Source organism: Salvelinus fontinalis, chromosome 26, assembly GCF_029448725.1.
Source record: "Salvelinus fontinalis isolate EN_2023a chromosome 26, ASM2944872v1, whole genome shotgun sequence".
NCBI lineage: Eukaryota > Metazoa > Chordata > Actinopteri > Salmoniformes > Salmonidae > Salvelinus > Salvelinus fontinalis.
Window position 1 is genome coordinate 28133902 of NC_074690.1, and position 24220 is coordinate 28158121.

Genomic DNA, 24220 nt, shown 5'->3' on the forward strand with positions numbered 1-24220 from the left:
ACAGACAGGTCATAGACTTTGGTAATCTTTACGTAACCCTGTGTTTCATTGGCTGGTGGGTAGATTATATATAAAAAACTGACATGGGAGTAAGTGAAGTGGCGGGGGGGGGGGGGGGGGGGGGGTGTGTTGGAGAAGAAGTAGTGTTGATGGTATACTCCAGCCAGGTTCCCCCTTGGGAGCCTGGTACATTATGGGACTTGGAGTGTGCTGCCTGTGCACGTTTTTTATTGACTGGATCAGTAGGTTACAATCCTACACGATCCTTCTACTCCTTGAATGGGGAGTATGTAGCAGCTATCAGTCCCCCAAGCTGCTAAAGCCTACAGAATACCTTTTCCATAATGGAGGATCTCAATGGAAGCAAGCTGCTCCACTCATGACCACAGCAATGCATTTAGGAGGCTTACTTGCCATTCACTGGCATAAGAAACAGTCTTTTTAAAATGTGGCTCTTTCAACATGTTTAAGAAAACAGCTTTACTATGTGATGTATACAGCACTTATGGATTTTCCTTTGTGTACTGATTCTAAATTGAATCTACTTCCATTTACTTTGTAATTACACAAGTTATTATTCAATACACCATATACAAACAAATATGGTTAAATAAAGAGTGGTTTAATATGTCAGAGAGGTATAATATTGTTTTCATTATTGCCCACAGTTCACTTACAACTGCATCATAGACAGAATAACCATTCCCTGCTCAATTGCTACACCATCTAGGGTTTGACGACTCCCACGAGGGAAGTCAATAGAGCAATCATACTTTATAGTCCACCTTGTACAGTACACGTCAGGCGCAATAACCTTATCCAGAAATGAAATATTCAAACGCCAATAAACCATCAGGACCACTAAAGAGGGCTGTAATGCATCACAAACATTCAGGACCAAGTTCCTCTTTAAGTAGAGACTTCAAATGAAGATCAATATGGAACACACATTAAGGGTTAGTTAACCTGCTGTGTTATTATGTTGCCCCCACTAGGTCCGTCTGTCGTTCAATGTACTGTATCAACCTCACTCTGTAGATCTAGGATGACCGCCATAGGCAGGGATATTACAGAATATAATACACAGGTGGTAGCTATATAGGTTTGTCATCATCATTTTGTCAAAATGCTGACCTATACAAATCAGACAGAACAGGACATTTTCCTGGTAAGACTGGGGTCTGCAGTGAATAAATACACATTATTATGCGCACAGCGCACCATAGCAGCTCTGATTCACTTTTATGTTGTTTGTTAAATGAGGCATGTTCTCCATCTATAATTGTATTTTGCAACATTAATTAAAAGAAAGGCCCTCAAACAGCAGTACTGGAAGGGAGTGCAAACAATCTGTTTCACTATGGGGCAATTAGGATAGAGCGACACCAGTTGTCTGGGTTTTTGTTTCCTGACACTGGGTGGCTAATATGAGTTCGTTTCTCTCTCTCTCTCTCTCTCTCTCTCTCTCTCTCTCTCTCTCTCTCATCCTCTCTCATCATCTCTCTCTCTCTCTCCTCTCTCTCTCTCTTCTCTCTCTCTCCTCTCTCTCTCCTCTCTCTCTCTCTCCTCTCTCTCTCTCTCTCTCTCTCTCTCTCTCTCTGTCCTCTCTCCCTCTCTCTCTCTCTCTCTCTCTCTCTCTCTCTCTCTCTCTCTCTCTCTCTCTCTCTCTCTCTCTCTCTCTCTCTCTCTCTCTCTCTCTCTCTCTCTCTCTCTCTCTCTCTCTTTGTTTTCACTGCCTCGACAGCATTGTATTGTAAGTTACCCTCTAGAATGGTGCTCTGATGTTATTGCTACACCTAGGTAATTAAATACATTAATGCGTGGTCTGCTGGGACTGAGTGGGCATGTATTTATATTCTGTAATATAGGTTTGACACAGACTGTACTATATCTTACACAACAGAAAGACAGTTTGTGCATCTTCAGGTATACTTCAGTATGTGGGAGGGCATCAACCAATAGTCAGCAAAAAGACACTGAACAATTATGAAATTCAACAGCTGCACTAGAAGTACATTATGCATAATCAAAAGCACAGAAATGTATCTTGCGACAGTCCATAAAAAGTCCAAAACAGGACTAAATAAAACATGAAGGGGAAATGAAAGAGGGGAAACCTTATCTTTATTGATAGGGGTAACCCCTGATGAGTCCTACAGTATATTGTTGGACAACAGAAAACTATCACCATAGAGGAGTATGTAAAGTTGTGAAAGTGGTTACAATTGTACTCGAAAAATAAATCAACAGCAAATATGCCTCATTCTCTGAACATGAAACTACAACCCGCAATGAGTACTGTGCACAGATTAGAAACATGACAGTCTTCCAAAGAAAAACAGACAGGCTCAATGTATCCTACTACCATCATCCTACACAACATTGAGCCAGTAGTACAGCTTGAGGATACACTGCTACGCTGCCATAAATCACATAATGCACACACGGCATCCTAGCAATCATACCTCATAAACACAAGACAAGGCCTGCACCCCAAATGGCACCCTATTCCCTATATAGTGCACTTCTTTTGACCAAGGCCCATAGGGGTAGTAGTGCACTGCATAGGGAATAGGATGCTATTTGGGATGTATCCAAGGAGAGGCAACGTCTCCATGATAGCATTCAGTACACATTCGTCATCCACACAGTGGTTGACAGAATGAGGATGCAGGTAGAGAATGTAATGGATTCAATTAAGAGTGTTGTGCTGTATTCATTATAATGCACATAATAGTTTTCTACATAATGGACTGACTCAGGGAGTTACAGAGTTGTATAACAATACAGTGCCTTCAGAAAGTATTCACACCCCTCTACGTTTTCCACATTTTGTTGTGTTACAGCCTACATTTAAAATAGATTACCTTCATTTTTCAACATTTTGTTACAGCCTGAATATAACATTCATAACATTTAGATTTTGTGTCAGTGATCTAGAAACAATACCTCATAATGTCAAAGTGGAATTTTGTTTGTAGAACATTTTAGAAATGATTTATGGAAAGCCTAAACAAGTTCAGGAGTAAAAATGTCAACGCCTTTTAGGGGGTGGGGTCTACTAAGCTGACATATGGAATTGTTTTAAGATGGTCTTACCATGGATTATTTAGCTATCTGATTTTGAATTTTAGCACCCCTGTAGGTATCATAAATGATTTAATAAAATATTGAATTTGGCCTTCACTACTATAGCCCATAGAAATGTATTGAAATTGAATAACACATTCATAAGTGGCAAAACAGAAATAAGGTTTTGAAGTGTCTTTCCTATATCTAGGAGATATACAGTATGTGTTATATTTGAAATATTTGTGTTTTTTGGACACATATGTAACCCTTTTATTTTGTTGGCACAAAACTTTCTCGATCCTTGCATTCATTTTTTAAAACCGGTACCGTTTACCTTCAGACGAGTCCCGTGACACTTGTGGGGGTCGTAGAGCAAAACGGAAAATCTCTCTTTCCATAGTGGGGTCACATTAGTTTATAGACCAAACCGTTCAGACGCGACAGACATTTTGGTGAGAAGACCAACAATGTCTCAACGTCTGACAAACAGCTCGGCCACCTTCCACCGCAGATGTGGAAGGCCAACATAGGCTGATGCGGTGGATTGAGATGCAGCCCATGCAAATAAACATATCTCTAGCTTAAACTGACATATCTCTAGCTTAAACTGACATATCTCTAGCTTAAACTGACACATCTCTAGCTTAAACTGACATATCTCTAGCTTAAAATGATGTTACTTAGATTAACGCACGGGTACGTCAATAGACTCTTAAGGATTAATAAATCACATAATAAGTTCCATGGACTCGTGTTCAATAAGTGCTTGACATGATTTTTTATGACTACCCCATCTCTGTACCCCATCTGTAAGGTCCCTCAATCGAGTAGTGCATTTCAAGCACAGATTCAAACACAAAGAGTAGGGAAGTTTTTCCAATGCCTCGCAAAGAAGAGCGCCAATTGGTAGACACTGAATATCGCTTTGAGCATGGTGCAAGATATTTATTAGGCTATGGACAGTGTATCAATACAGCTAGTCACTACAAAGATACAGGCATCCTTCCTAACTCAATTGACGGAGAGGAAGGAAACTGCTCAGGGATTTCACCATGAGGCCAAACAGTTGTGGTTATGGTTATGATATGAGAAAACTGAGTATGGATCAATAATATTGTAGTTACTCCAAAATACCAACCTAAATGACAGTGAAAAGAAGGAAGACTTTTGGAATATTTTTATTCTGTACACATGCATCCTGTTTGCAACCAGGTACTTAAGTAATACTGTAAAGAAAGCGGTACCTTTTCAAATCAAATGTTATTTGTCACATGCTGTCACGCACTGACCTTAGAGATCCTTTTCATGTCTCTATTTTGGTTTGGTCAGGGTGTGAGTTGGGGTGGGTATTCTATGTTCTATTTTTTGTATTTCTATGTTTTGGCCGGGTAGGGTTCTCAATCGGGGACAGCTGTCTATCGTTGTCTCTGATTGAGAACCATACTTAGGTAACCCTTTTTCCCACCTGTCTTTGTGGGAAGTTGACTTTGTTAATGGCACATAGCCTTCAGCTTCACGGTTTGTTTTGGTAGTGTTTATTGTTTTGTCGGCGTATTCACTTAAATAAAAGAAAATGTACACTTACATCGCTGCACCTTGGTCTACTTCATTTGACGGCCGTGACACATGCGTCGGATACAACAGGTTTCACCTTACAGTGAAATGCTTACTTACAAGCCCTTAACCTACAATGCAGAAATAGAGTTAAGAAAATATTTAGTAAATAAACTAAAGTGAAATAAAAATTATAATAATTACATAGCAATAACAACGCTATATTACAGGGAGTACTGGTACCGAGTCGGGGTGCAGGTTAGTCGAGGTAATTTGTAAAGTGACTATGCATAAATAATAAACAGCGAGTAGCAGCAGTGTAAAAACAAAGTGGTGGATCAATGTAAATAGTCCGGGTGGCCATTTGATTAATTATTCAGGAGTCTTATGGTTTGGGGGTAGAAGCTGTTAAGGAGCCTTTTGGTCCAAGACTTGGTGCTCCAGTACCACTTGCCATTCGTTAGCAGAGAGAACAGTCTAGAACTTGGGTGACTGGAGTCTTTGACCATTTTTTGGGCCTTCCTCTGACACATTGCCCTGGATGTCAGGAAGCTTGGCCCCAGTGATGTACTGGGCCTTACGCACTACCCTCTGTAGCACCTTACGGTCAGATGCCGAGCAGTTGCTATACCAGGCAGTGATGCAACCGGTCAGGATGCTCTCGATGGTGCAACTGTAGAACTTTTTGGTCTTGAATACAAAGTGTTATGTTTGGGGCACAGGAGGTTGATGGCACCTTAACTGGGGAGAACGAGCTTGTGATAATGGCTGGAGCGGAATCAGTGGAATGGTATCAAAAACGTCAAACACATGGCTTCACTTTGTTCCAGCTATTATTATGAGCCATCCTCCCCTGAGCAGCCTCCACTGGTTTGGGGCAAATCCAACACATCACTGCATACCACTTATATTTTCAAGCATGGTAGTGGCTGCATCATATTATGGTTATGCTTGTCATCGGCGAGGACTAAGGAGCTTTTCTGATAAAAATAAATACAGCTATAAGCACAAGCAAAATCCAAGAGCAAAACCTGGTAGACAAACTTACCTTTCAGCAGGACAGTAACCTAAAACACAAAGCCAAATCTATACTGGAGTTGCTTACCAAGATGACACTCAGCGGCCTAGTTACAGGTTTGACTTAACTTCTTGGCAATAGGGGGTGCTATTTGCACTTTGTAATAAATTCGTTCTCAAATTAAACTGCCTCGTACTCAATTCTTGCTCGTACAATATGCATATTATTATTACTATTGGATAGAAAACACTCTCTAGTTTCTAAAACCGTTTGAATTATGTCTGTGCGTGAAACAGAACTGGACTTAGAGCAATTTCCCTACGTGGAGTTGAGAAAGCAGAATTTTCCAACCTGTTCTCAGACCTGTGTATAACTCTGCCTGTCTTCTATTGGTTGAGATGCACTGCATACGCCTTCCCCTGGGTGTCAGCGAATAGAGGGCCTTGAAATGAAGTCTCTAGGCAGATCCGAAAGTCTATAAATTGATTGGAATCAAAGTGTCCCCTCTTTTGATTCTTCGCTCTGACGCAGGGAGAACCTTGGCATGTCGTTTTAGAAGCTCCTGTTTTAGCTCCTAGATAAATCCGGCTCTGTTTTTATTCGATATAGGCTTTAAAGACATCATAATCTTGTTATTTTAAACCGAGTTATATCAGTTTATGTCAGTATATTGCGATTTTCGGGTATTTCATTTTCTGGCGAGGTAGGAATTTGGGTATCTCTCTCTCGCATGCTATTGTTTACTGCTAATTGCAACGTGGAAGATGACTTTCTCCAACCCAGCAACGATTCTTTTGGACAAAGGACACCTATCCCAAGATTCTGATGAGAGGTCATCAAAAAGTAAGAACTATTTATGCTGATAATTCATTGTTCTGTTGAAAAAAGTCAAATGCATAAGACGCCATTACTTGCAGTGTAGCCTTGGTTTATCGCACGCTGTATTGCGCAGTAACGTTAATTTTAAAAATGTAATTCAGCGATTGCATTAAGAACTAATTTATCTTTCAATTGCTGTCCAACCTGTATTTTTTTTGTCAAGTTTATGAATAGTTTTCGATAAGAATAGGTGCCTTTCCAAGATGGCGCCGGACAGATTGCTTGAGGATTTGGACACTATTCTCATTGTGTAAGCACGATTTGTGCCGCTAAATATGCACATTTTCGAACAAACTCTATATGCATTGTGTAATATGATGTTACAGGACTGTCATCTGAAGAATTCTGAGAAGGTTAGTGAAAAAATTTATATATTTTGGTGGTTTATACGTTATCGCTATTTTTGCATTGAATCAATGCTGGTGTGATGTTTGCTATTGTGGTAAGCTAATATAACGCTATATTGTGTTTTCGCTGTAAAACACTTACAAAATCTGAAATATTGTCTGGATTCACAAGATCTGTGTCTTTCAATTGCTGTACGCTGTGTATTTTTAAGAAATGTTTTATGATGAGTAATTAGGTAATACACGTTGCTCTCTGTAGTTATTCTAGTCGCTTTGGTGAGAGTTGTGATGGTGGCTGCAATGGTAAACTATGATTTATACCTGAAATATGCAAATTTTTCTAACAAAACATATGCTATACAATAAATATGTTATCAGACTGTCATCTGATGAAGTTGTTTCTTGGTTAGTGGCTATTTATATCTTTATTTGGTCGAATTTGTGATAGCTACTGATGGAGTAAAAAACTGGTGGAGTAAAAAAAGTGGTGTCTTTTGCTAACGTGGTTAGCTAATAGATTTACATATTGTGTCTTCTCTGTAAAACATTTAAAAAATCTGAAATGATGTCTGGATTCACAAGATGTGTATCTTTCATCTGGTGTCTTGGACTTGTGATTTAATGATATTTAGATGCTAGTATTTACTTGTGACGCTATGCTTTTCTACTGATGGGGGTGCTCCCGGATCCGGGTTTGGGAGGCGTTAGAGGTTAAATCAGCTTGAAAATCTATCAGAGCTTGAAGAATTGAAAAAGAATAATGAGCAAATATTGTACAATCCAGGTGTGCAAAGACTTACCCCAAAAACCGTTCTAATCGTGGCCAAAAATGCTTCTACAAAGTAATGACTCAGGGGAGTGAGATATTTGCCAACATTTCAAAAAACATGTTTTCACTTTGTCATTATGGGGTATTGTGTGTAGATGGGTGAGAAAAAAATATATTTAATACATTTTGAATTCAGGCTGTAACACAACAAAATGTAGAATAAGTGAAGGGGTGTGAATACTTTCTGAAGTCACAAAGTAATGACTCAGGTATATGTATAGCAGAAGCCTGGTCATTGGCTAGTTAATCTATACAACTATTATACACTATTATACCATGGCATTGTTGAATACTCATTTCTGATCGGCTTGACAGGCATTCTAGAATGTGCATTATTTCCCTTTATAAACTGGGTGGGTTGAGCCCTGAATGCTGATTGGCTGACAGCCATGGGTATGACTGTCACGCCCTGACCATAGTTTGCTTTGTATGTTTCTATATTTTGTTTGGTCAGGGTGTGATCTGAGTGGGCATTCTATGTTGTATGTCTAGTTTGTCTATTTCTATGTGTTGGCCTGATATGGTTCTCAATCAGAGGCAGGTGTTAGTCGTTGTCTCTGATTGGGAACCATATTTAGGTAGCCTGTTTTGTATTGTGGGGTTGTGGGTGATTGTTCCTGTTACTGTGTTTCTGTGTTCACGTTACGGGACTGTTTCGTTGTCGTTTGTTTGTTGGTTTTTTGTTTTGTTCAAGTATTCGATTAAAATGAATACTCAGCGCGCTGCATCTTGGTCCTCCTCTCTTTCTCCCAACGAAGATCGTGACAATGACAAAATTTATTTTAACTGCTCTAATTACATTGGTGACCAGTTTATAATAGCAATAAGGCACCTCAAGGGTGTGTGGTATATGGACAATATACCATGGCTAAGGGCTGTGTCCAGGAACTCGGTCTTGCGTCGTGCAAAGAACAGCCCTTAACCGTTGTATATTGGCCATATACAACACCTCCTTGAGCCTTGTTGCTTAAATAACACACAGAATATTTGCAAGGTAGAATTCAATGGCTATAGTTCATTCTTTTATGTTCTATGTTTGAGCTGCTTTTGAAAGAAAAAATCGAATTGAAAATATTATTGGTATTGTTGAATTCGATTTTCATAATAGCAAGCTAGGACTGATGGTTTGGTTAGCTATACTAACAAGTTGTTTTGTTTGGTTACCATGGCAACTATTGTAGCTATCTAGTAATAATTTACATATCAAAGCTGCAGGCTAAAGTTAAATCTAGACTTGGTTTCCTCTATGGTAATCGCTCCTCTTTCACCACAGCTGCCAAACTAACCCTGATTCAGATGACCATCCTACCCATGCTAGATTATGGAGACGTAATTTATAGATCAGCAGGTAAGGGTGCTCTCGAGCGGCTAGCTGTTCTTTACTATTCGACCATCAGATTTGCCACCAATGCTCCTTATAGGACACATCACTGCACTCTATACTCCTCTGTAAACTGGTCATCTCTTTATACCCGTCGCAAGACCCACTGGTTGATGCTTATTTATAAAACCCTCTTAGGCCTCCCTCCCCCCTATCTGAGATATCTACTGCAGCCCTCATCCTCCATATACAACACCCGTTCTACCGGTCACATTCTGTTAAAGGTCCCCAAAGCACACACATCCCTGGGTTGCTCCTCTTTTCAGTTCGCTGCAGCTGCAACAAACACTCAAACTGGACCTCAAACTAGCCTCTTCTTCTTGTTTTTAGCTGAGAGCAGTGGCACCCAGATTGGTCGTCTGTTGCAATAGCTGATCCGTGACAAGGATCGACCTGTTGTTCGTTCCGAGATGCCGTTCTGCACAACACTGTTGTACTGAGCAGTTATTTGTCTGGTTATGACCTGCCTGTTAGCTTGCACGATTCTTGCCATTCTCCTTCAAAGTCTTTCTCATCAGCAAGACACTGTCGTGCGTGAAAAGCCCAGGAGGGTGGCCGTTTCTGAGATACTGAATCTGGCGAGCCTGGCACTCATCATCATAACACGCTCAAAGAAGCATAGGTAACAGCTTTTTCCCATTCTAACGTTCAATCGAACAGTAAATGAATGCTTTGATGCCTGTCTGCCTGATTTATATAGCAAGCCACGGCCACGTGACTCACTGTCTGTTGGAGCGATCCATTTTCGTGAATGGGGTGGTGTACCTAATAAACTGTCCAGTGAGTGTATTTGTCATATGTGAGTACCATTCATATAATTAATACACTATGGCATTCATGAAGAACCATAATTGATGGTGTGTCTGAGGTAATTCACTAAGTGCACACTCTTAGTCAGTGTTCGTTAGGAGTATGAATTACAATTATGAGCCCAGCTGCTGTGCATTCACGGTTATGGTTGTGCAAATACTTCATTCTTCCTTGAGATGTATGCAATATCTGGTCTAGAATGCAAGGTAAAACATGTGGGGTCGATTCCAGGCTGCTCATTTGCAATGCAATCATGTGTGAACACCCTATAATGAGATAAGTGTCAATCCAAAGATGTGCTGTATACACATCTGTCTTACTGTATGGGGAGGTTTTGACAGCCATATTATAAACAACACAGGTGCAATTGAAAACGACAACCCTTACTGAAAAGCAATATTATATTACATGTGTGAAATAAGTGTAAACGTATACAGAGATTGCATATATACAGTACCAGTCAAATGTTTGGAAACACCTACTCATTCAAGGGTTTCTTTATTTTTTTACTATTTTCTACATTGTAGAATAATAGTGAAAACATCAAAACTATGAAATAACATATATGGATTCATCTAGTAAACAAAAATGTGTCACACCAGCCTTCGTTTTGGCTCCCCCTCAAGTCCAGCTCAGGCGTTACTTGTCACCGGCCTAGCTGCAACCTCGGAATCGCTCTTACTATTACTAAATCAAATACAATACAAAACAAAACAAATAAAATACAGCACAATACAAATATTCAAGGAAAACAATTACGTTCCTCAATAGGAAGGTCCGCAATCAGTATTTGAATTGCCTGAGGGACACCAGAACATCCAATTGTAATGTGTTTTTTAGTTGGTTCCAGAAGGCCAGCATCCCGGAGTCGACTCCTCACTGTTAACGTTGAGACTGGTGTTTTTTGCAGGTAGTATTTAATAAAGCTGCCAGTTGAGGACTTGTGAGGCTTCTGTTTCTCAAACTAGACACTCTAATGTACTTGTCCTCTTGCTCAGTTGTGCACCGGGGCCTCCCACTCCACTTTCTATTCTGGTTAGAGCCTGTTTGCACTGTTCTGTGAAGGGAGTAGGACACAGCACTGTACGAGATCTTCAGTTTCTTGGCAATTTCTCGCATGGAAAAGCCTTCCTTTCTCAGAACAAAAATAGACTGACGAGTTTCAGAAGAAAGTTCTTTGTTTCTGGCCATTTTGAGACTGTAATCGAACCGACAAATGCTGATGCTCCAGATACTCAACTAGTCTAAAGAAGGCCAGTTTTATTGATTCTTTAAATCAAGACAACAGTTTTCAGCTGTGCTAACATAATTGCAAAAGGGTTTTCTAATGATCAATTAGTGTTTTAAAACGATAAACTTGGATTAGCTAACACAACGTGCCAATGGAACACAGGAGTGATGGTTGCTGATAATGGGCCTCTATACACCTATGTAGATATTACATAAAAAATTGTCCGTTTCCAGCTACAATAGTCATTTACATCATTACCAATGTCAACACTGTATTTCGGATCAATTTAATGTTATTTTAATGGACAAAAAATGTGCCCCCAAACTTTTGAAAGGTAGTGTATATTTTTAGCAAAGTTAGGTAAGTCGGAAGCTTGTGTAGTAGAGCTTTGTAAACAAAAAGGGAATAATTAAGTGATATACGGGACTTTAATGAGGACCAGCCACCCTTTTGATACAGGATGCAGTGGTGAGTAATAAAATTGTCATCTTTGATGAAGCAAAGGTCGCTGTGGTGGACGGCATCCAAAGGTTTAAGAGTAGTGGCTGCTACAATCTGGTAAATGCTGTCACGATAGTCAAGAACTGGTAGGAAATTTGACTGTACAATCTACTTCCTGCTATTTAGGGAGAGATCCAATTTTTTTTTTTTTTAAAGAAGAACACTTTAAATCTGACATTTTTAACAAGCTCATGCATACTTTTTTTTAACATGAAAACTTTGTCAATCCAATTGCCCAGATATTTATAAGTGGGACCCGATCAATGGGGGAACCATCCAATGAATAAATACAGTATGTGAGAATTAGAGAACAACATATATTTAGTCTTAACCCAAAGTTTGTACAAGTTTTAAACCAACCAGGGCTTTCAGTAAAGCAACAAAGTAAGATTACAGCTCCAACATAGTGTGGTTAACAGTTGGAGCAATGGCATACATAACAGTGTCATCTGCATACAGATGAATATTACAAGTTTTAACAGATCAACCAATATTATTTATATAAATAGTAGAGCAAACAGGTCCCAATACCAACCCCTGTGGTACACCTTTTGTATTATCCAAGAAAGTAGACTTGAAACTATCTGAGAGATCATTATCAAACCACTTGCAAGAAACCTGATCCAAGCCATTTTTTTTATTTTTAAAGGCAAGATAACTACTGTCCAATTTCCAAATTATCTAAGTCAGAAGGATCTCCTCCTTCGTGTAGGAAGAGGACATGATGCACTTATCAGATCTTAGGGACACCAGAAAAAGTTTTGTGAAGTTTTGTTTAAGAGGTTTGACTACTTTCCAGAAGTTCGCTGGATTCCCACAATTCTCAGATACACATTTCAAGAAGTATGTTGAATGCTTTTCTAACCAGAGATATATATTTCTCAAATGTCTGAAGGACTGCCAGTCAGACATAGTATCAGTCAATCTACCCTTAAAACCTCTTAAGGATTTGCCCTTTTTTCCAATTTTCGTCAAAAATGACATACCCAAATCTAACTGCCTGTAGCTCAGGACATAAAGCAAGGATATGCATATTCTTGATACAATTTGAAAGGAAACAGTTTGAAGTTTGTTGAAATGTGAAATGAATGTAGTAGAATATAACACATTAGATCTGGTAAAAGATAATACAAAGAAAAACATTTTTTTTTACCATCGTCTTTGAAATGCAAGAGAAAGGCCATAATGTATTTTTCCAGCCCAGGTGCAATTTAGATGTTGGCCACTAGATGGCAGCAGTGTATGTGGAAAGTTATAGACTGATCCAATGAACCATTGCATATCTGTTCAAAATATTGTATCAAGGCTGCCCAAATGTGCCTAATTAGTTTATTAATACATTTTCAAGTTCATAATTGTGCACTCTCCTCAAACAATAGCATGGCATTCTTTCACTGTAATAGCTACTGTAAATTGGAAAGTGCAGTTAGATTAACAATAATTTAAGCTTTCTGCCCATATCAGATACGTCTATGTCCTGGGAAATGTTCATGTTACTTACAACCTCATGCTAATCACATTAGCCTATGTTAGCTTAACCGTCCTGTGGGTGGTGACACCGATCCTGTAGAAGTTAACCCAAGCTAAATTTCTTTCCTTTTTCAGACAATTCATGCGTGAACCAAGGGTTTGATCTATCCTTTACTCTTTGTTTTTTTATACGGAGCCTGCTTTTCTGCAACAGTGTTAAACAGAAAATTAAAACAGTTTAGTGCCTGATCCGAGTCAGAGATACATGACACAATCTCCTAATTACACAAACCCAGACGAGACATGAAATGTTGTTCATTAAAATTAAAATGTATCTTTATCATAATGTGTTGGTGGGATTTAGGTAGCTTAGCATCTCTTATGCAGTCAATGGGACAACAGTCACTAAGCTCATTAGCAAAGATTCCATTGGCAGTGTACTTATGAGGGGCATTTGTTAGAATATCTAAAAGCGTAGATTTTTACGGGTGTTTAAAGTTGGGGCGAGTTGGTTTAGTTAGATTTAGCTCAGTACAAATATCTTTCTGCCTATCTGATACTGGCATCAACCATTTCAGATTTGTTTTAAATAATAATATTTATCACAACCTTCGTTAACAACAGGTGTCTCTCTTCTCACAGAGAGAGAGAGAAAATAGAGAAATTATAGAAAAGTAATAATGCCTAATAATAAAATGAATAATGCATACACAATATGAAATGAAAACTTGGATTTATACATGGGGTACCAGTACCAAGTCGATGTCCAAGGGGTACGAGGTAATTGAGGTAGATACGTAGATATAAATAGGAAAAATTACTGGGCAACAGGATAGATACTAAACAGTAGCAGCAGCGTATGTGATGAGTCAAAAAGATTAGTGCAAAAATGGTCAATGCAGATCCGGGTAGCTATTTGGTTAACCATTTATTTAACTAACTATTTAGCAGTCTTATGGATTGGGGTTAGAAGCTGTTTATGGTCCTGTTGGTTCCAGACTTGGTGGATCGGTACGGTTTGCCATGCGGTAGCAGAGAGATTGTTCTCTATTGTTCTCTGAAGGAGGTAAAAGAGCCTGGTCAATATGGGGAATCGCACTCTCACGACTTCGGTTGAAGTCTATACAATCACACCTGACAAGGCCAATCGAGGTGCGGGGCCAAAGAGGTGTTGTACCTCTTGCCTCCTTCATGGAACAGTAGTTATAGTCATAACGTTACATTCCCTTTCAGTCTGTCAATTTTGGTACAACATAATATGGAGAAATATAATCACGCCGACCCCAAAAGAAACTAAATGAAATGGCTCATAGCAGACCACCCAGACATGACCCTGTCAGAGACACTCTGAGATAGCGGCCATGTGTACTTTTAAAATGGAGAATGATTGAAAAGCTCCTGTAAGAACATAAGAATGTCCCTCACAGAGCACTGAAAAGGAACCATCCCTTTATCTTGGCAACAGAGCTCAAATGCGTGCCACTTACACACATACAGCCCTCTCGTGGAGGGCGCCCTTGAGGACTGAATGGTAACAATAATATTCTGAGGTAAACCTCTAGCCATCAGATTGGCCCTCTCATTGAAAAAAATAGACAACCCTGCGCTTTTTCTCGCAATGCGTAAGTATCTGCGTTGGCCCTGCTGAACATTTCCCATATAAGGGAGACTACCCAGGGGTGTAGTCTCCACTCCTGAGAGAGATGGCCCCACCTAGATAAAATATCTGCACCTGAGTTGAGGCAACCAGGGACATGCGTCACCCGAAGCGAGAGCATAATGCTCACTGCTCACCAGCAATAGGGAGCGAGCCAAAGTTATGTTGATGCACGCCACTACTGACATACTCTCGGTTCTGACCAGCACAAGTCGGCCCAACAAAAGCAGGGTGAAGTACCAAGTGACAGATACAAATCAAATCAAACTTTATTTGTCACATGCGCCGAATACAACAAGTGTAGACCTTACAGTGAAATGCGTAGTTACTAGCCCTTAACCAACAATGCCATTCAAGAAGAGTTAAGAAAATATTTAACAAATAAACTAAAGTAAAAAATAATTAAAAGTAACACATTAAAATAACAAAACTGAGGTTATATACAGGGGGTACAAGTACCAATTCAATGTGCGGGGGTACAGGTTAGTTGAGGCAATTTGTATATGAAGGTAGGGGTGAAGTGACTATACATAGATAATAAACAGCGAGTAGCAGCCGTGTACAAAATCAAATGGAGAGGGGGTCAATGTAAATAGTCCAGGTGGCCATTTGATTAATTGTTCAGCAGTCTTTTGGCTTGGGGGTAGAAGCTGTTAAGGAGCCTTTTGGTCCTAGACTTGGCGCTCCGGTATCACTTTCTGTGCAGTAGCAGAGAAGACAGTCTATGACTTGGGTGACTGGAGTCTCTGACAATTTTAAGAGCTCTGTGTAATTAATATGCATTGCACTCCGCACCAGTGGCCATACCCCCCAATTGAGTTGCCATCGTACAGTGTGCCCCACCCTCGACAGGACGTCTCTGTCGTGATCACCTTGTGGATACAACTCAGCCCCTGGGAGCCCCCTTAAAATAGCAGAGGGTCCCACCAATGGGCCATGGCCCGTGGGCCTGACAGGGACACCCGAAGCGACCGGCTTGGGCGGCGAGATGCACCCAGGGGTGCAGCTAGCACTCAGCATTGGAAGGGTCGTATCAAAAATAGCCCCAAGGGAACAGCTTCCATCATAGAAGCCATCCTCCCCAGTTGGCGTAGGCATTGTTGAAAACACACTCTGTTTCCCAGCCGAAATTTGGAAGCAGAGCCGGAACCCGGACACACCCCGTGGGGATAGAAATGCGTGATACGCGAGTGAGTCTAGCTCGAGGTCCAGAAATGGAATGCACTGAGATGGAGTCAGACAGCTCTTTTTCTGGTATCTTTTGAAGCCTAGAGACTGAATACGGGATAGTGGCATGGATGTGTGTAGCACTGCTTGTCCCTTCAACTCGGCCGCCACCAGCCAATCGGCTGTAATAGCCGGCCGCTCGTGAGCATTCTGAGTTTGTAAGCCCAGCTCAATTAATCCCTACCATTGTGTCGCTAAGATGTCATAATGCCTTAGTAAATGTACATTATACCAGGGGCGTTGGTAGACAATGTAAGTAACCTAATTTGTGTCCCTCTAACTGCCCTGAATGCCACTGCTGATCCTACAGCTATTGTAGGAAGTCCACTGTGTGCAGCTCACCCTGCACTAACATAAATAACATGAGAATATCTACTGCTATTAAGCTTCCCAGTAAAGCAATGAAAACAACCAAGCATCCCAGAAAAGTGCTCAAAATAGCCCATGTTAACATATGTAGCTTAAGTAACAAGGTTCATGAAATAAATAACTTGCTAGTAACAGATGACATTTATATTCTGACTATTTCTGAAACTCACTAAGATAATACTTTTGATGATACAGTGGTAGAAATACAAAGTTTACAGAAAAGACAGAAATGCCAATGGTGGAGTTGTTGCTGTTTATATTCAGAACCACATTCATGTAAGGATCTCGTGTTAAATACTGTTGAAGTAATATGGTTACAGGTTCATCTGCCTCACCTAAAGCCCATTTTTGCTGGAAGCTGCTATAGACCACCAAGTGCTAACAGTCAGTGTGAAATGCTTGATAATGTATGTGATATCAACAGAGATGTATATTTTCTGGGTGATTTAAATATTGACTAGCTTTCATCAAGATGCCCACTCAAGAAAAAGCTTCAAACTGTAACCAGTGCCTGCAACCTGATTCGGGTTATCAGTCAACCTACCAGGGTATTTACAAACAGCACAGGAAAGTATTGATCACATCTTTACTAATGCTGCAGAAATTAGCTTGAAAGCAGTATTCAGATCCATCGGATGTAATGATCCCAATATAGTAGCCATATCTAGGAAAACCCAAGTTCCAAAGGCTAGGCCTAATAAGTGAATAAGAGGTCATATAATACATTTTAATGTGATTCTGTAAATTACTGTAAAAACTGTGCAATCCCTGTGGATTGATGAGGAATTGAAAAATGGTATGGTTGAGAGGGATGAGGCAAAAGGAATGGCAAATAAGTCTGTCTGCATAACCGATTGGCAAACGTACTGCAAATCGAGAAATCGTGTGACTATTCGAAACTAAGATAAATGACATAAAGAATGATAGTAAAAAGCTTTGCAGTGCCCTAAATGACATTTTGGGAAAAAAGGCAAACTCAGCTCCATCATTCATTGAATCAGATAGCTCATTTATCACAAAACCGACTGATACTGCCAACTACTTGAAGGATCTTTTCATTGGCAAAATTAGCAAATTTAGGCATGACATACCAGCAACAAACACTGACACTACACATCTAAGTATATCTGACCAAATAATGAAAGACAAGCGTTGTAATTTTGAATTCCATAAAGTGAGTGTGTCAGAGGTGAAAGGTGAATAAATTATTGTTGTCTATCAACAATGACAAGCTACTGGGGTCTGACAACTTAGTTGAAATATTACTGAGGATAATAGCAGACGATATTACAACTCCTATTTGCCATAGTTTCAATTTAAGCTTACTAGAAAGTGTGTGACCTCAGGCCTGGAGGGAAGCAAAAGTCATTCTGCTACCTAAGAATAGTAAAGCCTCATTTACTGGCTCAAATAGCCAACCAATCAGCCTGTTACCAACCCTTAGTAAAGTTTTGGAAAAAATTGTGTTTGACCAGATACAATGCTTTTTTGTGTAATGGCTTTACACCACCTGCTATATTGTGGAGAAAGAGTTACCTGTCTAACAGAACACAGATGGTGTTATTTAATAGAAGCCTCTCCAACATAATCCAGGTAGAATCAGGAATTCCCCAGGGCAGCTGTCTAGGCCCCTTACTTTTTTCAATCTTTACTAACGTCATACCACTGGCTTTGAGTATAGCCAGTGTGTCTATGTATGCAGATGACTCAACACTATACACATCAGCTACTACAGCGACTGAAATGACTGCAACACTTAACAAAGAGGTGTAGTTTGTTTCAGAATGGGTGGCAAGGAATAAGTTAGTCCTAAATATTTCAAAAACTAAAATCATTGTATTTGGGACAAATAATTAATTAAACCTCAACTAAATCTTGAAAATAATTAATGTGGAAATTGAGCAAGTTCAGGTGACTAAACTGCTTGGAGTAACCCTGGATTGTAAACTGTCATGGTCAAAGCATGTTGATTCACCAATAGCTAAGATGGGGAGACATTTTTCCATAATAAAGTGTTGCTCTATCTTCTTAACAGCACTATCAACAAGGCAGGTCCTCTAGGCCCTAGTTATGTCACACCTGGACTACTGTTCAGTCATGTGGTCGGGTGCCGCAAAGAGGGACTTAGGAAAATTGCAATTGGCTCAGAACAGGGCAGCACATCTGGCCCTTGGATGTACAGAGAGCGAACATTAATAATATGCATGTCAATCTCATTACTTGTATTTGTGAGAGGTATTGACATGTTGAATGCACCAGGCTTACTGTTTGAACTACTGGCACACAGCTCGGATACCCATGCATACCCCACAAGGCCAGGTCACAGTTGTAAATGAGAACTTGTTCTCAACTGGCCTACCTGGTTAAATACAAGTGAAAATAAATAAAAAACAAGACATGTCACCAGAGGTCTCTCTTCACAGTCCCCAAATCCAGAACAGACTATGGGGCGCACACTACTACATGGAACTCTATTCCACATCAAGTAACTGACTCTGGCGTTGCAAGTACACAAAACCCTGGCATTGCAAGCACAAACACACACACATTATATTGGCCCAGATAGCAGATAACATGTGGCCTACTGTAAGCTGTGTGTGACTGGAACACAATGGATGCACAAAATAGGATGCCACCAGGGAGAAATTGCATTGAGAATGGAAGCAATATCCACTAATAGCGTGTTACGCCCCCTCTATTTAATGAAGGACATTTCAAAGTTAAAGCTCAATCTCATTAATAATGGATTTACAATGTAGTTTTATTCAATATCACCCCTACATCAGTATAAGTTTCTATTTAGGTATTGAACTTGAAATGAATGTGGGTACATTTTCATGACAATACATTTATTCTGACATTATGTGCTCTTTGCAAAGAGTATGTCTTGCAGCTAATTCAGGGGGAGCCTCAACCGGGACTCGAACCCGGGTCCAGCGACTGTCAAGCCAACACCTTAACTGCTACACCGGCAGGTCCAAACCACCTGACAAATTCGCTAGGTGTTGTGTTAAGATCGCGACATTATCCCTTCCTTCGGGAGAGTGTGTCTGTCCCAATGCTTCTCTATATCAAGTCCCTCTCATGTGTAGATGCCTCTCCAATGGCTGCCCTTGAGCCATCCCACTTCTGACACCAAATTTAGTGAATTCAGTGGGTCCCGGAGTCGCCTCTTCTCTGTTGATGTTGAGACTGGTGTTTGGCAGGTACTATTTAATGAAGCTGCCAGTTGAGGACTTGTGAGGCTTCTGTTTCTCAAACTAGACACTCTAATGTACTTGTCCTCTTGCTCAATTGTGCACCAGGGCCTCCCACTCCTCTTTCTATTCTGGTTAGAGCCAGTTTGCGCTGTTCTGTGAAGGGAGTAGGACACAGCGTTGTATGAGATCTTCAGTTTCTTGGCAATTTCTCGCTTGGAATAGCCTTCGAACAGATTGATGAGTTTCAGAAGAAAGTTATTTGTTTCTGGCCATTTTGAGCCTGTGATCGAACCCACAAATGCTGATGCTCCAGATATTCAAATAGTCTAAAGAAGGCCAGTTTTATTGATTCTTTAAATCAAGACAACAGTTTTCAGCTGTGCTAACATAATTGCAAAAGGGTTTTCTAATGATCAATTAGTCTTTTAAAATAATAAACTTGGATTAGCTAACACAACGTGCCATTGGAACACAGGAGTGACGTTTGCTGATAATGGGCCTCTGTATGCCTTGTAGATATTCCATAAAAAGTCAGCTGTTTCCAGCAGTAGTTATACAGTAGTTATTTACATCATTAACAATGTCTACACTGTATTTCTGATCAATTTGATGTTATTTTAATTGACAAAAAAATGTGCTTTTCTTTCAAAAAATAAGGAGATTTCTAAACGACTGCAAACTGTTGAACGGTAGTTTATATATATAATACATATATGTTTTGCTCAGAAAACCAAATGAAACCACCGGCCACCAGTTGGGGAACAGTATTGATGTCTAATCCTCATGTGTTGAGGTCTACTTGACACACACACATTATACAGCACACAGCATACCCTCAAACTCAATGTTCAGAACCCAAATGTCTAAAATATATATTTGATATATTATTAATTTAGGGAGATCACTGTGATTTATTACTGTTGGTTTCCTTACACACACTAAACTTGTTTGTAAATAATAGGCCTAGTATAATAGGCCTAGCTGTAATGAGTAACACATTTGTATACTAAGCTGGGCTGCATACATCTAAGCCTGTGGTGTGAGGAATTCAATTCATCATACACAACTTTGAGTTCGCCATTTGATCAAGCACATTCACAAAGATATCACATCATGAACTATGATCCCATTTTGTTTTACGACAGACTATTTTCTCTCCCAGTTAATATTTATTCAAGACATAACACCAATTACCGCACCAAGAGTCTACTCAGTGCACTCAAAGGGCTTTACAGTGCGCGTAAAAGCTGAAATGCTATACGTTCAATGGCAGGTGGTGCCTAATAACGAATGATAGACCCTCTTGGGCATGATGTGAGCCAAGTGTACCAAACGTGTAGGCCTACGTGCAGAACATAGGTAGGCTTACTAGGCTAATTGGCTGCAGCTACTCCATTCATTCAAAATAGCATATAAAACGCTCACCTCCAAATTTGCCCAAGCTGCAAGATGTGGATGACGGATTGCGCGGACCAGATAAAGACAGAACAGGACGCCGACCTTTGCTTATTAGTCCGGGTTGCCGTGCTGCTGTTACTGTTGCTTGTGGTGTTGCTCTTGTTGGCGGTGGATGCCTGTTTTTGAGGTGTGGACGGTTGGGCGCCCACGTCTCCATGTGAAGCAGAACCAGTCAGCAGCTTCCCGTCCATGTGGGACGAGCAGTTTGCCGCACCGCCGGCATTTGAGCTCTCCTCGGTGCTGAAATCGTGGACGAACCATCGGAAACTGAAGACTTGGACGGAGAACGACCCTAGCACCACAAAAAATAGTGTGAGTCCGAACCACCAGTACTCGCGACGGAGGTAATAGTCGACAGAAAGCCAAATATCGGTGCCTACATCGGCGAAATACACCGCCACTGCGGCGAGGATCCATAGACAGTCCCATATCGTGTATTTAGTTTGCTGCTCTCTGCCAAGGCGAAGACATGTCGATTTAGAACCACAGCACCGAGATTCCCCATTCACGAAGTCCCCATCCCCAATTCCCGAATCCGGCTGCGATCCTGGAACGAGTCCTTGTACTGAGCCCGAGTGGTCCGAATTCTGCAAAGGCGTGAAAGCTACATCGCTCTTTTTCATTTTCAATACCCCATCCGATTTAGCGGCCATTATCGTAGCTTTCTCTTTTTCCTCCTGCCAACACCGTATTTTCTCCTCCCGTTTTCTCGTCTCCCCCTCGGTTTCTATTTTCCAGGCGAAGATATACTGGGCTGGGCGACTTACTCTTCCGCCAGCTACAGCGCCGCCTGTTCATAACAAAGCAACACTGCCGCTCGGCAGCGGGTACGAACCATATGCTCTCCCATGGCACATACTTAAAACTATGACATCATTGCTTTGCAACTCTTTCACAATCGCTCCTCACCTCACTGTTTTCACCAATAGCCACAATAGGGCTACAGCTCATTGCAATTCACTCTGACAGGCCCGATTAATCAAAATAGGCAAAGAAATATATAAAATATGCTACCTTTTTACTGACCTGTTATGAAAATGTGCGGGGATAAAAATGTATTACAAAGGCCTACAATAAAACGAATTGTAGGCATATAGCCAAAATGTCAGGTCGACTAAACACTTGACCAACGATGCTCAAAATACAACAGCCTAATCCAGAGGGAATAGGGCTTCCGTGCTGCCACAATGAGATAATACAATAGCTATGAATAACTGGAGCAGTGACGCACCCAATAGCACGTGCTGATTTGTGGTTAATTCGTAAATTATTCCACTATTCATAGATGTAGACTATTTATCCATGCTGGTTAAAGTGCATAAAACGGTTAATTCAGCACCATGGACAGCTCCCGCGCCAAACCTCCTCCATACTGTACTGCTCATATAGAGTGGGTGACCAAGTCCCCTCGTTTATCACTAGAGGGACCCGAGACCATCATAAGGCAGGTTCTTGAGTAAGGCAGCTCCAAAATGCAGGTGTTTCAGCCTAGCTCAGTGCTTTCTTTGGTGGTGGAGCAGCCAGCAGAAAATACAGAGCGTAGGGGTTGGTAATGTTCTCTAGTTGCGCCATGATTAGCTCACTGTTCTGTCACTCATGGGGACACTACGTCACCACAAAATCTACAGGGAGAGCTCGAAAATTCTTGCCCCTTGGATGCTGCCATAGAGTTACATTAGAAGTGCCCATTCAAGAAGGCTCAAGGTCATTGGCCACAGATAAAATTATGTCAAATCACATTATATCTACCATAGCTTTGATTGGACATGTTAGCATCATACTTTCAAGATCTTAGCTAGCAAGCTAGCAGTCATCATCATGAATCAAGTCGACAATCTACTGGCAAATCCTTTTCAATCCTTGTCATATGAAGAGAAATTATGAAGAGAAATTATGGATAAAACGTATCAGTGCTCATCGGCCATTGGACATAAACATTACATAACAAGTTGGAAATCGCAAATTCAGCAATGAGTGGTTGGGAAGGAATCAGTGGCTAACTGCAAGCAATCACTAGACTGCTATTCAGTGGAGTGGCTATGTGGTTCCTAGTCTGGGATTAAGGGTCTCTTTTCCAAGCTTAAAATTATAAACATTCAACATTGACTATGCTCTCAATGAAGAATGATTTGTGCCGTGCTCAAAACAACTGTAAACTCGTAACTGGGAAGTCTTTCAGTGAGTTCAAGACAACTGGGAACTCTGGAAAAAACGAGCTCAGACTGGGATAATATGTTTTGAACGGTCATCGAACTCGCAATTGTAAATTGGGAACTCTGGCCTCTTTCTAGAGCTACAACCTGAAGATCACTGACGTCATCATGATTGAACCTTGTTTTTTTTAGAGTTCCCAGTTGTCTTGAAAGCACCATAAATCCAGAGAATAACAGACTTTGATGACAAAATATGCCCTCAAAAGGACCGCCGCACCACCTTCCCGTTCAAGTGAGCACAGCACAAGGTGATTCCAAAAATGTTGTGTATGCTGCTGCATAAATTATGTAATATGCCAGGGAGATATGTATACTGTAGCTAAGAAAGTAATAGTAAGTATATGTTGTGTAGTAAGTTGTTAGTAGCCCATATGCCTCACCCTAATAATTTGGTCTATTTTCATCTCTTAATTTCACCTACTGTTCTGACTTGGTGGTGCACATGTAGCCTATAACCTGTTTTAGAGAAATGTAATCATCGAATATTGTAAGAGCTTTCATTGTCTGCTTATTTGCCCCCTTTATTTATCCTACGATTCTGACTTGGTGTACAGGGAGAACACTGTAAGAATGCCACATGTTCTGAATTCTGTCACTGTACATTTCAAAAGTGCTGAACAAATAACTATATTGACTACATCCGTCCTAGCTCACTCATTATTGTCTTAATCAAAGTTACGGATTGCCTCTTAACCGCTTGTCGTCTCCTTATACCATAGTTTGTACATGTCAATTGTCAGTAGAAACCACATTTGTTTAAGCAAGTAAGCCATATTAGCAATGTTGTCACGGCTGTTGAAGGAAGAGGACCAAGGTGCGTACATATTCCTTTATTATTGGAAATGCTGACAAAAACAATAAACACTACAAAAAACAAACCGTGAAGCTAAAGGCTATGTGCCATAAACAAACTCAACTTCCCACAAAGACAGGTGGGAAAAAGGGATACCTAAGTATGGTTCTCAATCAGAGACAACGATAGACAGCTGTCCCTGATTGAGAAC

At 40.5% G+C, this 24220-nt stretch overlaps 1 protein-coding gene across 1 annotated transcript in view; it reads right to left on the reverse strand.

Annotated features, from left to right (window-relative positions):
• LOC129824048 (XK-related protein 4-like) overlaps positions 1 to 22394 on the reverse strand; it is a 102055-nt gene extending 79661 nt beyond the window's left edge. Inside the window, exon 1 of the mRNA XM_055883331.1 lies at positions 20971 to 22394. Coding sequence (XP_055739306.1) covers positions 20971 to 21656 — 686 coding nt within the window. The 5' untranslated portion in view covers positions 21657 to 22394. The remainder of the gene's footprint in view (positions 1 to 20970) is intronic.
• Between the last annotated feature and the right edge of the window lie 1826 nt (positions 22395 to 24220).